Here is a 17,378-nt window from a genome sequence, read left to right on the forward strand (position 1 = left end):
CTGTATCTCATGGTGAAATTCAGAGGTTCCGAGGTGATAAAAGCCTTGATGCTGCGGTTATTTCTCTGTTTTCATCCGATGACTTCATCAAAAACACAACGGGGAAAATCCCCTCAGGCGTGGACACAGCCAGGAGTTTCATATCCGTCAACAGACCGATCAGAGAAGCATATACGGACCTGCCTCACCACTGCTGAAAGTGAAGTTTGAGCGCATGCAGAGGCGGAGGAAGAGAAAGTGACCTATTTCTGCAGGAACACTTGATACCGACTCACTGCGTGTGGGTGTGAAAGTGTCTGAATGAGTGAGTGATGGACAGAAGGAGGAAGCAAAGCACACAAACTGCTGATGTGAATGTGAAACATCAGAAAAGGATTAAATTAGTCTCCGAAGAACTGGTGATAATAACAGTGTTTGAACATTCGGAGGTTGGAAGAACTGTTAATTTATTCTAAACCCAAAGGATGAGTGGGGGGAAAAAGATGCAGCCTTTTGTTGAAATGAAAATAATCATCATTTGGACCCATAAAGAGGCTTTTATGAGCAAGACTGGGCCTGAAATAAGTGTTGTTGCAACCAAATGTACATAAGTTAGACCTGGGGAGCTTTTTTTATTAAAGAAACTGTTCCTACAGCTGTCAGAAATCCCTTCAAATTAGTGTCAGACATGATGATCTTCAATTTATATAATTACATCCACTGCAGTGAAGCCCAGAAACTGAATTTTAGGCTTTGTTTTATACGACTGAGATGGAAAAGAGGACAAACTGATCAGTGAGAGGACCCGTGATCATCCAGGATGTGTTTATGAATGAGTGAAGTTGGTTTCTGTGCAGGTGTGGCTCTCCTGTGCTGTCATCGCTTGGCACGAAGGACGGAATAAAGTAAGCTTTAAAGCGGCGCTTACCTTTGTTATCCTGCTGACTCACCGGTTTCACCAGCAGGTAAACCGGGTCATAACCCGTGTTTCAGCACATCTTACTGGTTACCTCACAGCTGTGATGACTGAAGGTTCCTGAAGCCACAGAAGTGTTTCCATCACATGGAATCCTCAATAAATTAAACCTTTTAATTAGGGCTGGGCACGTTTACTCGTTATTATCGCGTTAACTCGTTAATTATTTAACGCCAATAAATATTTTATTGTGCATTAACGCAGGTTTTTTTTAAAATCTTTTTTTTAAATTTTGGGGGGCTTTTGTGCCTTTTTAATGGATAGGGAAGTTTACTTTCCTAGTGAACTTATAGCCTCTATAGAGGACTATAGCCTCTTGTACGTGGGGCTATTATTATTGTAAAAGTCTGTTGCTGTCTGCTGCGGAACAGGAAAAGAAAGTAATCGGCGGATCCAGCAAACATGGAGAAGGGTACGGAACTTTTACTCGGCCATTTTCATTTTAAAGTTCTTCCAGACGGTCGAGTCGACAGAACCAAAGTCATCTGTAAACACAGCCAAGTTGAATTGTCTTCTCGGCGTAGTAGTTCCAGTCTAAAATATCACTTAAAGGCAAAACACACAACTGATAGCAGCAAGTCATTCAAGGAAACAGACAGTGGAGCGAGGCTTCTACATAAAAACTACAGAAAGATGCTGATGTTAAAAGTGTGTTTGCACAACAAATGTTATGACACTTTCATTCATATGGCAGCACATTTAAAATAAAACTAAATGCTAAAAGCTATGCACTACTTTTGAATTCATTTTTGGATTTTGCGTACAGATGCGATTAATCGTGATTAATCAGGGAAATCATGTGATTAATTAGGTTAAACATTTTAATCGTTGCCCAGCCCTAGTTTTTAGGTTATGTAGGTGCAATAAATCAGTAAACGAAATGTTTTCTTTGAGCAGGAGTTTATTTTTCCTTTGGTTCTTTGTGTGCGAGTTGATTCCTGTGATCATCCCACGCACACGTGCAGACACCTGGCGCTCCGGCCCACGCACCCTCAGCAGGGCCAGACAACCTTGGAGCCACACTGTTTATCCTCCACGCCAGCCTGGCCGGGTTCAGAGAGCCTGAGAAGCAGATTCACCTCAGTCTTCCTGAGGACTTCCTCATTTATTCAGTGATGATGAATAGAAATGAGAGTGCGTTTATGTAACTTCCCTGTTGTATAATGCATGGAAGAAGTGGAACTTGTGCCCCAGCTGAGGGTTTCTTTAATGAGCACACTTTCAAAGAGATTCGTATCCCGCCTCTCATCTCTTGTTGCGTCAGCACTCGGTGTTCCTCCCCGTCTTCTCCTCCCAGCGTCCTCCGCTCTATTAAACAGATCGTGGTGCCTCGTCTTAATGTACGTAGAGGGAAATCTAACACTTATCTCTGAAAGTGAAACTCTTTTTCTTGTTTCTCTGACCTCTAATCTGATTTCTTTACTAAGGGAAACGATACAAAGTTTGTTTTTTAGGCGCCGTCGGATCCATTTAATTTTTCTGATCTGTGGAAAGCTGCTGGAAAATGAGTATAAATGGCTTTGAAATGGACTTGAGTTGATAACAAATGACGAATGTTTTTCAGTTTAAAAATGACATCTTGTATTATTTCCAGGACCTTTTAAGTGAGGCGATCCCATCTAGAGCTGCATTCCAGTGGCTTATTCGTATGTTTAATTGATTCCAGAGCTTTGAAAACTCAGCCCAGTATTTTCATCCCTCTCGTCCAGGGGAAGGAGCTTTTATCCCAGAAGGTCCCGGTGTGGCAGCAGGCGTGTGCCGAACCCAACAAGCTCCCGGATCGCGCCATGTTCCTGGCCCAGCAGATGAGCGGCGCCGCGGGGACCCTGCCTCCTGGTGCTCACCACCCCGGCCTCTCTGAGCCCCTCCCCGGTGCTAAACCCCTGCCGGTGCCTCCGGAGCTGGCAGCCCTGCGGGCCAGCGGGGGCATGGGTCAGCAGGTCGGTTCCTCCGCCACCTTTAACTCCTTCTCTATGAAACACTACGATATATAAAATGTCACTGGCAAGGAAATGTTCAAACTCAGCTTTTACCTGCTTTTGCTTTTGTAAAGACGTTTAATTGGACGCATTAGAACACTGGAAAAAATGCCCCTCCAAAAATAAGTAAGAAAAACAACAAATACAAGACGTTTTTGCTTGAAATAAGCAAAAAAATCTGCCAATGGAACTAGTGAAAATCAGCTTGTCAAGATTTCTTGAAATAAGATGCGATATTTAGGACTTTTGAGATAAAAGTGATCTTGAAATTAGCTTAAAAACCTCTTCAAATGTCAATATGGAATATGTTTAATATGAAATGTTACTCCAAACAATTTGTTTTCCAGACTTTTTCACCTAACAAGATATTCAAGATGTATTGTCTTCAAACAAGTCCCTATATCTGGCTGAATTAGTACTTGTTAGGCAGTTGTGTCTTACATTAAGTGTAATGAGATATTTTGACTAGAAATGAGACAAATATACTTGGTAAGACTTTGATTTTTTTTTTTCCAGTGAAGGACTTTGCGGTGTTGCATCAACACAGAGAACTCTGTGTTAATGAGCCTGTTGCACTGAAGAGGTTTGATTTCTGACCTCGTTGAGCCTCTTTTTCACTCTGCCAAGTGGTTACTGGGAAATTACTCAGGCTTTTCATTAAATGGGGCTTCAGTTTAGTCTGAGATTCTTATAAAAGTCCAACATTGGGTGTACTTTTAAGTTCTTTGTCAGTATCCCAACTAAGAAACATAATATTTTCCTTAATCCGCATCAAATGACCCAAATCCACTCGTATATGAGCTGCTGGGAGTTGCCTAACAGCTTGAGCTGATGGATGGAGCGTTTGTTTTGATCGCCTGTGTGCACGTTTCATTCAGAGGCTGATGGGCGGAGTGGAAGGAGGGATGCCGGTGTTGAACGGGGCGACCGGAGGAGAAGACTACCAGCAGTGGATGGAGGGCAAAGTGGCTCATGGCAAGGCCTCGCCGCAGACCCAGCGGCACGGGGCGGAGGTCTACTCCAACACCCTGCCCGTTCGCAAGGTCGCCCCCGCCAAGAGCAAAACCGCACTCAGTAAGGGCTCACTGCTAAATTTATCCTTTATCCAGTCAACACGCACACGGGTACGGCCATGCTGCTCTATGCCGGTGCTTTTTTTAGCTGTTTTATTTTTGTTTTGCAACACATTTGGACCTCTCATCAACCTCCTTTTAGCCAAACTGCACGACCTCCTCAACACATTACATTACATTACGGTCATTCTGCAGACGCTTTTATCCAAAGCGACTTACAATAACTGTGTTCCACATCGGTAGGCAAAAGAACTTCAGGTCACAAGAAATCATAAGTGCATTTCCTTCCAAAACCAAACAGCTAAGAGCATAACTAGTGCTAGAGTAAGTGCGGTAAGTTAGGTACCGAGACAAATGGGAAGACAAATTAGGAAACAAATAAGTGCGTAAGAAGCTGGGACGAAACAGGTGATGTCCTAAGAGGGCGGATCAGGGTAGTGTTTTCTGAAGAAATGGGTTTTCAGCACAGGTGAGCTGTGGCAGCTGGAAACGAGCAGCTCTGTTCATGTACAAAGCATACCTGTCAAGTATCCCGTTTTGGCCGGGAAAGTCCCGTATTTTACTATTCTTTCCCGCCCTCCTCCCGTATTTGTATTTTCCCGTAAATCACCCGTATTTTGCGTTGTTTTTTCTGTTTTTTTTAAAATAATAATACCCCGGTGTGTGGGAACTTAGCTGCAGCTTCTCGTATAAACGAAGCAGTACTTCTCGTTGTCTTTTCTGGTTTTTACTGATACAAAAAAAGACCATCACAGGACAATAAAACAACGACAAAATTTCAACTCGAGATATAAAAGTTTTTTTTCCTAACTGAACATTTTCTTCTTCTACCATTCGAACCTTGACCTATTCTCAACTGACATATAAACAAAGAAACGCCCCCTTGTGGTCTAAACATGTAACACCACATCAAAGAATAAATCAAATCAGGTTTAGAAATGACTGTTCTTTTAATACTATCTATATAATATTTAAACTAAATCTGAATGTGAATAATAATGATTAAAGATATAACACCCGGGCCTGGGCGAAGTAAAAGAAAAAAACAACCAAAAAAAACATTCCCAATCTGAGCTCTGTCACTAACCTGGCGATAACTGCCACCTGCAGTAGCTTCTACAGGTACTGCAGGTGGCAGTTTGTGTCGTCAGATGATGAACTGACAACGCGCGAATAATACAGAAAAAAACAGAGATAGATGAGGAACGCCCCGACAGAGAAGGCACTCCGCTTGCCAAAGAACCAAAACCCTCGTTTAAATACCGGGATCAATGAAAAAGTAAAGAAAAGTTACGTGAAATAAAACAAGATGTTTTCAAGACTTTTTCACTTAACAAGATATTCCAGATGTATTTAAACAAGTCCCTATATCTGGCTGAAATTGTACTTGTTAGGCAGTTGTGTCTTATATTAAGTGTAATGAGATACTCAATGAGACAAATATACTTGGTAAGATTTAGATTTTTTCCTGTGTGTGTGTGTGTGTGTGTGTGAAGCAAAACCTGCGCAGGTTTAATAAGAACCCGGCCAAAGCAAGTGGGAATAGAAAGATTATAAAGGAATAAAAGGCCGAGTGCAAATGCCCGTAGAACAGGAGTATATGTTAGAAAATGAGTTTTTATGCTCATATCCTAAGTGTTGACTGGTTAGAGGCAGAGCTGTAACTGACCGTCTTCCTCCCCTCAGTGGAGACCCGTACGCTGCCCCGGTCCAGCTCCATGGCCGCCGGTCTGGAGAGAAACGGAAGAACTCGAGTCCAGGCCATCTTCTCCCACGCAGCCGGGGACAACAGCACCCTGCTCAGCTTCGCCGAGGGCGACGTGATAACCCTGCTGGTGCCGGAGGCCCGCGATGGCTGGCACTACGGGGAGAACGAGAAGACCAGGATGTGAGTGCAGTCTGTTTACTGAGCAGCACGTCTCAGCTGAAGCTGGTTTGTTTGTTTGGTTTGGTGTTGATATGTGTGCCCTGATCCCATCAGGCGTGGCTGGTTTCCCTTCTCCTACACCCGGGTCATCGCTGAGACTGATGGGGACAACATGAGGCAGCTTCGTGTTCACAAGTAGGGGTTTCTCTGATTGATCGGCACATTTAATGCTGGTTCATGGTTTTGCTGCTTGGACCTTCAGTAAACTTCTAAAAAATGGTGTTAATTTATCAAATCAAATTTATTTGTAGCACATTTCATGTACAAAACAATGAAAAATTACACTTCCGCTAGTTTTTCCGCTAGGGTTAAATTAAATTTTGGGTAGTGCAGCTACCGGGTTAATTTGTTTCATTGTGAGACCCCTGTGGGGGCTCTCAATGTAACAAAATAACTGAAATTTACACCTTTTTTTTTTTTTTTTTACCTTTTTACGCAAAATGAGCTTTGCAAGCGCGTAGCGCTAATTGTTGAGGATGAGCACAAGGGATGCTCCAAACAAAGAGGCAGCCGGGATAAACACGTGTATCCATGATCAAAAAGAAAGTATATTTCTGGCCTAAGAATGAATGAACAGAATGCTTGGACAACAAGCAAAACTTTGCAGCCCAAATCAAATTTATTTGTAGCACATTTCATGTACAGAACAATTCAAAGTGCTTCACATAAAATAAAAGCATTGCAGCAGGGAGTGGAAGAAGCATTAAATATACATAAAAGAATATAAAGAGAAACAAATGAAATAATTTAAATTAATTTTAAAAACAAGCAACAGCCCAGATAAATTAAAATATATCATCCATAGACGCATTGTGGTGCCTGTGAGGAGAAAAACTGAGAAAAGGAGCTTAAGAATCAGCCGTCTGCCTCGCAGGTGTTCCCACCCTGAGACCTCACATATGTGAGAGGCCATTTTTTTTTACTTTCTTTGTGTTCTTGTGTGTTCCCAGCCTCCAACATGGGAAAAGCAGCAGCACAGGCAACCTTTTAGAGAGGGAAGACATGGCGCTGTCCGTCTCTGATTACGGCGTCCACGCCCGTATGGCTGCGCAGAGCGCCGCTGCGCTGCACGGCAGGCAGCAGCGCCCGTACAGCGTGGCCGTGCCGGGCTTCTCACAGGTAAGAGGGGGGGGTCCTGCAAAGCTAACACACAAACACACACGAGCTGAGATGTTGCACGAAACCTGGCAGCACGGAGGGAGAACGCCGCGCTGCCTCTGATGCAGCGCGGGCAGATGTTTACAGATGTTTACTCCAGCAGATGTTCAGCTTGGAACGGAGGTCAAAGGGAGATGTGACGCGGCTCAGACCGGCGAACGCAGCCTCCTTAATGGGCGACTTTCGGCCAGCTGTCTCATTTTTCAGAAGGCAAAAGTAGTAGCAGACTTCCTTCCTTATCAGCCCGGCTTCCCTCCTACGCTTCACCTGGAACATTAAGTTCTTACGTGAGTGCGGAGCAATTAAACGTCGCCCACCTGTAAACGCTTTTCTTTCTGCCTCGCAGCGCACGAGGACGTCTCTGCTGACATTTAAAGGAAACCGTTTCCTGTCGGCGGGTATCAGCGTCTGAAACATTTTAATGTTCAGACCTCTAAGTGACTCGGTGCCACACGCCGTGCATCACCTGAGCACCAGTACGACCAGTATGTGACCCAGCGGTGGCCCTGCGGGCATTCTTTATGGTCATTTCCTGGGAGACTATTTTAAAAACGCTGCTGACTCATTCAGCGCGCTCGTTTTGCATCGAGGGAAATTTTCTGCTGCTTTTTTATGACACTGAATTGAAAGAAAAACACCAGCTGGTCGGAGTCGCCGTCCAATCAGAGAAGACGAAGCATCCCAGCTTTTTTTTTTAAACGTTGATGGGCAGCCCGAGGAAGCACAAGTTGTGCTGAATATGTAAAAGTTTAATCAAACGGTGAATTGGTGTGTAAGTAATGTACATAAATGCATATTTGAAGCTTTAAAACATATAAACGTCTTTTACACACAAGTAATGAAATTAAATCAGACTTTTAATATTAGAAAAGTCGGTGATGAAGCGTGACGGCTGACATGCTGCAGAATCTCTTCCATGTTTCTTTGCTGCCACCTGCTGGCCGTACTGAGCAGCTTCAGGGCAACGTGTTCCACATTCTGACCAAATGTCTCGTCTCTCCTTTTGTTTCATCTGCAGCAGGGAGTCGAAGAGTACGAACACCGCTTCTCTGCAAGGTAAGAATCTCCTTAATGTGTTTTTGCTCAGATGAAGAAAGCTGGTGAGTCATTTCTGTGGGTGGGAAGCCAGAAAGGAGATCTGTCCTGCTGGCTGGGGACTCAAATGTGGGGAAAACAAACCAGTTCCAGAAACTGTTCTGTTGAAACTCCAGCTAGAATTAGTTGTTCTTGTTGCTGAAGACGCAGAGATGAGGGATTGGGACTATTTCAGGCACACAAACCAAGTGGAACACGCCACAAATTCTGTTTTGTGTTCTTGTTGTTTGCTTTGTTCGTTTATTTTTTTTATGTTTCCATTCTGGTCACCTTTGTTGATAAGTGTTGATCGCGTAGTATTTACTAAGTTTTATACCACGGTCTGAGCAAATGCCATCAAGGACTCCACTAAGTCCTGACCACAGAAGACTCCAGTTCCAGTAAAACGGCTCGTTCGTCGTCCTAAATGAAAGCGCTTTAATCATGAGCATCAATCCCAGTTCCTCCCTTTGGCCCTCAGTTTTAAAGAGGTACTCCTTCCTCTGAGGGTTCAAAGAAACGTGGTCATCCCTCTCTTCCTTTGGGGCGTTGGTGGCTGTTTGGGTGTATGGATGAGCACCACTGTTTGATCTCCCAAAGAGGAGGAGGAGGAGGTCTGAAGGGACGAATTGGGACTGAATTTTAAGACCGCAGGAGCCCGTTGTTTGTTCCTCAAATAAGTACATATATATATATATATATATATATATATATATATATATATATATATATATATATATTAGGGCTGGGCGAGTTAACTCGTTAATTATTTAACGCCGATAAATATTTTATCGCGCATTAATGCAGATTTTTTTATTTCAAATTTTAAAAAAAAAATAAAATTTTACAGTCATCTGTAAACACTGCCAAGTTGAATTGTCTTCTCAGCGTAGTAGTTCCAGTCTAAAATATCACTTAAAGGCAAAACACACAACTGATAGCAGCAAGTCATTCAAGGAAACAGACAGTGGAGCGAGGCTTCTACATAAAAACTACAGAAAGATGCTGATGTTAAAAGTGTGTTTGCACAACAAATGTTATGGCACTTTCATTCATATGGCAGCACATTTAAAATAAAACTAAATGCTAAAAGCTATACACTACTTTTGAATTCATTTTTATATATATATATATATATATATATATATTTTATTTATTTAGCGGTTATCATTCGTATATAATGATACTCGTTTTAAATCTTTGTGACTAGTAGCTCAGTTAAAATGTTCCCCTTATTTTTACCCTTAAAATAAATAAATAAATAAATGAATAAATCTCCTGAAGTAAAATAGCATAAAGTTTATATTGTTTTAACGCCTCGTGTTTCTGCAGGAAGCCTCAATGGCACTCAGTAGTTTTATGGTATTTCGGGATCTCAACCACAGCATTTTAACTAAAACTCTGGCTGTACGGCGCCACTTATCATTTATGGTACCCGACTACTTTCTGTTCAGTTTCTGAGGGGCTGTACCACACATTCCCTAAATATATTAAAAAAAACTACACATTCTGCAGCACATATTCTGCCGTTCTACAGGATGTGTGGTACTAATGGCACTAAACGGTATTTCTGTCATGGAAGAATCTTTTTCGGTTGTTTCATTAAGTTGTAGGAAAGCCGGCTGTTCCAGAGGACGCCATCGTATGTATAAGCAGGCCGATGCTCTTTGTGGGGTCCCTTATCAGAAACAAATGGATTTAGTTGAGGAGACCACCCTTAAGCGGTGTAAATGAAGGCGAACTTTGTGCTGAAGTGGTTCAGCAACATCTGTAAGAACAGCTGGACACGGCTGTTTCTCTCCTTTACATTTTAAGGCGCGTTCGTGGTTATTTAAGTTCTCATTCAAACATCCAAGCCTTCACCTTGCAGCTCCTCCCTTCATCTCACTGCTCACCATCCTGCTCTCATCTGCCACCTGCACCCACCCAATCCCCAGTTACCCTGCTGTGAAACACGGGTTCAGGTTCAGGTTGCAGACTTTGGGATTTTATTGCTGTCCTGGTTGTTTGCTGCTGTTTCTCCTGAGCCAGCCCACCTGGAAGCCTCTTCCTCTCTCTGTCCACAGTTCCCCAGAGGGCAAATTGATTTCGACAGTGTGAGGACAGACAGACAAACAGGCTCAGACTCAGCCAGACGATGCGATAGGACAGGCACCGGGCTGCCAACCCCACCCCTCCTACTTTCCCCCCCGTTTCGTGCCTCCCTGCCTCCTGCTTACAGCAATAAACTCGCATCGAGCCATTCAATGCAAGGAAGAGACGTGGGTCTGTTTTCTCCTTCCTGCTCCCCCTCTTCCACCTGTGCTGCCCGACCGGCTGGTTGCAACACTGATCCGTTGGCGACAGCCTCGCCCAACCACAACGGACTCTGTTCCCTCCGATATTCTCGATCAATGTGACGGACATTTTCTCTGAGGAAAATGTATCTTTTGCTTGTCTTTCATGCATGTACATTTTCTTTTATCCCATCTCCGGGGATCATATTTCCCCCACCTGATTTCCACTGATGTCACAATGACGACGTAACGGAAGTGTAAATCGGGGTGTAAAGCTAAAGCTGTCCATCCCAAAGAGGATTTTTCACAATGTAAAGACATTACGGTGGACGCTTTTACTGGATCTTTCAGTATTTAATAATTTTCCTATTCTGAGATCAGAGGCCACGTACCGTGAGCAGGGAACGGCTCATGCAGATGTTCTAACATGTGGAAAACTGAATGTCTTCTGTACATAAATGTGTCATGTCTCACAGTATCTATGATCGGTTCATGAAAAAACGCACCTTATGACGGTAATAATCTCTATTTTGTGTAAATGGGAACAAACATGCTGTGTTTTCTGTTGAAGTCGGACTCAAACCCAGGTGCTCGGGTTGCTGCTGTGTGTGAATATCCTGCTGAGGCTGAACGGGGGTCAACTTGGCCTCATCCCCGAGACGCATTCAAGCCTCTGAGAGGGCGTTTACTCACCAGTCCATCAGCTGAATGTTGGAATTAGTCATTTTTCTGGCGAACGATAAGCATCTTCTGCTTTTTTTTCTGTTTTTACATCGATGTTTAATGAACTTTTTGATGGTCGAACAAGAGAAGATCGATGTTTGAAAATCAGCTGCATTAAAGTTGCTCCACATGTGCACCCGTGGGCCCTGGAAGTAGGGGGAACCGGGGGGGGCCACTGGCCCTCCAACGCACACCTGTTTCGTTCATTCTCTCTAAAATTTGATGGCAAAACGTTGTAAATTAGAGTGAATTTGATTTAAATGAATTTTTTATGCTTACTTTGACTTCACCATCTTCATTTTAGAGGATTTAAAGAAGATTTGAATCCTTTCGGTCATTAAACAACGCAGAACGTGACTTTTTCAGGTGTTTTCAGGCACATTTAAGGACCTTTTACATGTAATTCCATCCCATTTGAATTCTCCACACCTCTGAGGCTTTCTTTAAAGCTTCGACAATATTAAAGGTGCACTGCCCTGAAGATCGGCATGAAACTGGCACCCTTTGTGTGCATTTGGATTTTAATTAATGAACAAAATGTAAGATTTACCTGGAAAGCTAAGGATCTGAAGGACGGAAGGCGGAGGGAGATAAACGATGTAAAATAGAAGCGGACGCTGTGCCTCTAAAGTGGAATAAATCATTCGGTTTAATGACCTAAAGTTGAGCTGATGGACTTCTGGGATCCAGAGATTCAAATTAAGTGACAATGAGACCTGAAATATCTGTTAATCCAGTGCAGGGGGGTTGGCTGATGTTGAAGCCTCCTTCAGCCTTGGTGTGTTGATGTCTTTGCAGCTTGATTTTTACAAACCTCAGCTGGTGGAAATTATGCTTTTCCTGCTAAATAAAGACGCCGGTCGGTGCCCGACTCACTCTGACCACATGTGGTGTTCGGTAACTTTTAAATTTGATGAAGATTTGCTACCTTTTCATGTGAGTTGTGTTTGTCCCAGAGGCTTTGTACCATGCTTCATGTTCAGAGGCTTTTCTGTGAGGCTCATCTGCTCTGCTTCACTCACTTTCTTAAAGAAAATGTTTAACTTTGATGGGTTCTTGGTCCTTTTTTTGCTCTTCTTCTCTCCGTTTGTCTGTGACCTAACACCCGTCTTCCCCCTAAAGCTTTGCCAACCCGCCTTTTTTTTGTTTTTCTTCATCTCTGTTTTGATGAATTTAGAGACAAAAGTCGAGTGCAAACGACTGGAAGCTGCCAGTGTTTCTTCTTTCTCCACTAAAATAGTCCCAAGGTATGACTGCCACCGCTGCAGAGATAGCACACCAATCACCTGCGGCCCAATGACTCCATCCACTGACGTGTGTTTTGATTGTTTTGATGTGAAAGAATAAAAATATTGTAAATATTGAGATTTTAATGGATATGCATGCTTTGGGGGCACCAAAAAGTCCAGCTTGATGACCTCAAATGTATGGTGAATATCTGCTATGAAAACTATGAAATAAATATATTCAGATGGATATTTTTCTGGTTTCTGTTGGTTTTGGTTTTGTTTGTTTTGCCCGGAAAGCTTTTCCATCCCAAGAGAGTTGCAGAAAACCCAGCCTTTGCATTTTAATGCCTTGTTTTGTTAAAGAGGCTTTTAATTAGTCTCCAGATCAGCCTTCAGGGGCCGATCGTGTTGTCTCCCGCTTCTTTCGTAGCTCGCAAAGCTAATTATCTTTTATTCTGCACCGAATTAAAGCTCTGATTCTGAACTGAGATATAATTCTTCTTCATGAAGACTCTTTTTGCTGCTTCGCCGCCTCCTAACGGCAGAATAAGTGTTAAAACTGGTGATCATCTTCCTGCTTTAACCCATTAACCAGCGGCTCCTCTCATTTCTGGATCCGAGACCCCTCATAGCTCCCACCGGCCTTGCTACATGTGCAGTGTGTGTGTTTTGTGCGCAGTAGTATTTGCACTGCATCCTACACACCCTGACCTGCCATTCACCCACTGGCCTGCTCCTCCTGCTGCTAGCAAAGGTACCTTTTTTTTTTTCAACTCAACTGTATGTGTTTGGTGTGTTTGGTGTGGGGTCGTCCTTATCACAGCATTTTCATTATCGGGTGCCACGTCCTTTTCTTTTTGGTTCACTGTGTTGTGTTTTCTCTGCCTGCCGGTTTTTGTTCTGGTGTCCCTGTTTCATGTGATCAGTTTTTGTCAGAATTTACACGTAAACACACACATGGTGAGTCTGTAATTTGTATGTTTGTGTATCAGTTTAAACTCTAAACAAACAAGATCATCACTGAGTTTGATGTCCGGCCTCTACAGACCCTAACGCTGCCTTTATGTGCCACTGTCGGGTGGAAAGAAAGCGTTCTGGTCTTTTGTTTCAGTAAAAGTTCACTGAAAGGAAAAACCCTGCTTTAACTTTTAGATAATAGTAAAAAAAAAAAAGATCAATGTTTGCAGCCTGTTCTCACAGCATGAAAAGCTGCGTACACTGGAAAAAATGCCCCTCCAAAAATAAGTGGGAAAAACAACAAATACGAGACGTTTCTGCTTGAAATAAGCAAATAAAATCTGCCAATGGAACTAGTGAAAATCGGCTTGTCAAGATTTCTTGAAATAAGATGTGATATTTAGGACTTTTGAGTTAAAAGTTGAAATTTAGCTTAAAAACCTCTTCAAATGTAAAAAAAAAAAAAAGCTTGTTTCATATGATATGTGACTCAAAACAATTTGTTTTCAAGACTTCTTCACTTAACAAGATATTCCAGATGTATTGTCTTCAAACAAGTCCCTATATCTGGCTGAAATAGTACTTGTTAGGCAGTTGTGTCTTATATTAAGTGTAATGAGATATTTTGACTAGAAATGAGACAAATATACTTGGTGAGACTTTGATTTTTTTTCCAGTGCATGGAATTCTATAAAAAAGCTCTTTTAGTTTAGTCCTTTATGGTCAAAATTTTTGTCTCTTTTGAATTTTAAAATGACTTCAACCTGAGGAGAAATCAAATCAACCAGAATAACTTGAACGGCTTGTAAATAGTTGCTCCAAAATGTAGTTTCTCAGAGAACAGCGGCTCCCGGTCACCTCAGTCATGATCTTGTTTCTTCCTTTTAATGACGATATTCACACTGTGTAGTTTGAAACCACGTAAGAACAAATGTTACGGCGATGCTTACCTTCTGCTCTATGAAAGTCACTTTGTTTGAGCCTGAATGCTGACCCCTGAGGACTCTGTCTGCTTTCAGCACAGGGCCTGATTACGCCCGCTTTTGAGTCACCAAATCTCATCGTAAGTCAAAGCAAAACTTGGATCTTCGGCGTCTTCGTGCAAACTCTTCCTCTTCTTATGGTGACTGAACAGGGCTTCATTGCAACGCTGGCTTTGGGAGTTGTGGAGTTGCTTTTTGGGTTATTTCCATCACTGCTTGTTTATTTGTTTAAATGTGACGTGACTGCTGACCTCGGCATGCTCAGCTTCTCTTCTTCGCCTGTATTTTGCATGTGATCTGAGATTATTTTCCATCTGCTGTGTTTCTGATAAAACTTCACCATCTTCTGCTCTGTTTGGCCTTTTCTGATATTTATAATTAAAGGGAAGGAAGGTTTGCCTCTTTTGACATGAAGCTGTATGACATCCCATATCAGCAACATCATTTATGAACATTTTCTTACCCCCTGCTGCGTCCTGTGAGCCGAGTTCCAGCCTCGTTTTGGCATTGACGAAGGTAGTCCGGCTAGTTGGCTGGGGTTTAAAAAATAAAGCGTTTTGCTTCCTCACAATCGCTTGGCCCTATTTTCTCTCCCTTCGTATCACTGCCTGCTGCCGCCTGCCGACAGCCGCACCTGTTACGGTGTTTGCTGCTCGGTCTACACAGCAGGCAGTGATACGAAGGGAGAGAAAATAGGGCCAAGCGATTGTGAGCTCTGACTTTTTCTGGAGAACGATTTTGATGCAAATGTATTACTCTTTTGAACGCATATTGTTTCGAGAAGCAAAACGCTTTATTTTTTAAACCCCAGCCAACTCACCGGACTACCTTCATCAACACCAAAACTCAGCTGGAACTCGGCTCACAGTACGCAGCAGGGGGTAAGAAAATGTTCATAAATGATGTTGCTGATATGGGATGTCATACAGCTTCATGTCAAAAGAGGCGAACTATCCCTTTAAATGCATATTTTTACCTGATTTAATGAAAAAATGAAATGAATGAATTCCTCTCCTCTTCCTCAGACATGTGCCCGGTAAGCCGGTCGTGGAGGCTCCAGCCAAACCGCCCCTTTCTGACGATGAGGAGGAAGCTGAGGAGCAGCTGGATGAAGCTCACTACGACTTCTTGGAGAAGGCCTCGACCACTTCGGTGGACTTCTGAGCGCTACTTTCAGTTTAGTCCACCTGCAAATCACTGGTGCACGGCTGCATCTTCTGCTCTGTTCAAACTGCAGCGTTTCGATTACAAATGACCAGTCAATGAAGTCCTCATTTAACAGGAAAATTATATTAGCTGAGAGATGTCATAAAACAGCTAGAACTGATTTATGTGCACATCGGAGTCCAGAGGAGTGATCTTTTTCCTCTGAGTTGAGTTTTTGGGGGTTTTTTTTGGTTAAAAGTCAACGTTTCGTCTTTTTAAAACGTGCAAAGATCAGGTGCCCTGCGAGAAAAATTAAATCCTGAGTCATGGTCGTGCTCAAAGACTGATGACTGCCTTCATGTAGACTCGCAGGATCCGGTCAGAAGACAAATACACCTTCCTCGCCCTAACTTTTCAGCCAAAGGGCTTTGATTTCATGCCGGGGGTTTCACCTTCTAGCCTCACCTGTTCGTGCAGAGGGCGACTAGTAGAAAGAAAGAAAGAAAGAAGGAAAGAAAGAAGTAGAAAGAAAATATCCACAAACACAACGGATGAATAGGCTACAGTTTGAAATGATGACGATCTGAGGAGGGAATTTGTGCAGCGATGGGCAGGCTGGTCATAGCTCTGTGTTGTTCAATCAGTCGTTTCCTCACAGGAAGCCTTTTATTCTTTAATTAACGAGCAGCCCTGCCTGTGTTTGCAGCCACATAAATCAATCTAACGGCAGATTTCTTTGATTCATCGCCGTTCTTTGTAAAAAAAAAAATAATAATAATGTAGTTCTTAAGATCTTAAAGCAACGTTTTCGGCAGCGAATAAATTCAGCAACACGATGAAAAGGAAAAAAAAAAAAAACGACTCCTGATTTCATATTGTTTTCAATCATGTTTAAGAAAGCTGTGATGCAGAGAGACGGTAGTCATGGTTACATTGACATGGGTTCATTCAGATGACGAATCATCTTTAAACATGTTAATGAAAATACTAAGAAATGCAGCTAAAGGTGAAAAAACACTAGAAAAGTTTAAAAAATGCAGGTTTTAATCAAATCTGAAGGCGCGTACAAATCAAATCTGCATATCACGACGGTTCTTATGCTGCTTTTCTGCATGATATTCAGTTTGGTTGCAGACACTTTGACACGTCTAACCGTTCAAACTGAGCGTCTTCATTGGGTATTCAGTTATGTGTGAATACATCTGCAGAATTTACTTCTATTTTCAGATATGCAAAACTGACTCATGCTCATAAGTTTGATCCAGAACTACGTGGAGACATTCAAATATCCAAGTTACTAAACTTATGTCCCTATGTTAGCTCCACAGTTTGGTGCAGCGGCATGATGAGAACTGATCACCGTAAATTCTGGACTATAAGCCGCTACTTTTTTCCCAGGCTTTTCACCGAGGCTTATAATACGGTGCGGCTAATGTTTTTTTTCTTCTTTTTTTTTTTTTTTTTTTTTCACGCCACCAAAAACATTTTGCCTCGTAACGTAGACTAATAAAATTAACGAGTAGTTCACAGTGGTCCAATGAAATTGTACGATAAATCGAACACACTTATGAGTAAATTATTGTAAATCGGTCATTTGTACTCAAACTCAACATGGAAAACAAACACAGAAATTCATAAGATGCAGCTTTTAAATTGACGGCGATCGATGACTTTTCCTGGTAGTTTACTTTTTTTTTTTTTTTTTTTTTTTAACCATCTGTGTTACAGGCACTTTTCCAAAAAAAAAGCATTTATATTTAAAAGTATTTGTGCGTTACCGATGGGTATTTAACTTAAAACTATCGGTGTTCAATTAATTTTTATTTATATTGCGCCAAATACAACAAATGTCATCTCAAGGCACTTGGATAATAAAGTCCAATTCAAGCCAATTGGAA

The 17,378-nt window shown here is 42.2% G+C and overlaps 1 protein-coding gene across 5 annotated transcripts in view; it reads left to right on the forward strand.

Moving 5' to 3' along the window:
* baiap2b (BAR/IMD domain containing adaptor protein 2b) overlaps nucleotides 1-15,950 on the forward strand; it is an 87,267-nt gene extending 71,317 nt beyond the window's left edge. For 3 of the 5 annotated variants that reach the window (XM_075458310.1, XM_075458311.1, XM_075458314.1), the window contains 7 exons: nucleotides 2,665-2,895; nucleotides 3,813-4,008; nucleotides 5,694-5,895; nucleotides 5,989-6,069; nucleotides 6,885-7,053; nucleotides 8,111-8,148; nucleotides 15,360-15,950. In XM_075458310.1, coding sequence (XP_075314425.1) covers nucleotides 2,665-2,895; nucleotides 3,813-4,008; nucleotides 5,694-5,895; nucleotides 5,989-6,069; nucleotides 6,885-7,053; nucleotides 8,111-8,148; nucleotides 15,360-15,498 — 1,056 coding nt within the window. In that variant the 3' untranslated portion in view covers nucleotides 15,499-15,950. Of the gene's footprint in view, nucleotides 1-2,664; nucleotides 2,896-3,812; nucleotides 4,009-5,693; nucleotides 5,896-5,988; nucleotides 6,070-6,884; nucleotides 7,054-8,110; nucleotides 8,149-10,232; nucleotides 13,567-14,370; nucleotides 14,415-15,359 lie in introns of those variants that run through there. The other 2 variants (XM_075458313.1, XM_075458312.1) reach the window with 2 other exon arrangements.
* Nucleotides 15,951-17,378: the final 1,428 nt, after the last annotated feature.

The sequence above is a fragment of the Odontesthes bonariensis genome, chromosome 23 (genome assembly GCF_027942865.1).
Source record: "Odontesthes bonariensis isolate fOdoBon6 chromosome 23, fOdoBon6.hap1, whole genome shotgun sequence".
Lineage (NCBI taxonomy): Eukaryota > Metazoa > Chordata > Actinopteri > Atheriniformes > Atherinopsidae > Odontesthes > Odontesthes bonariensis.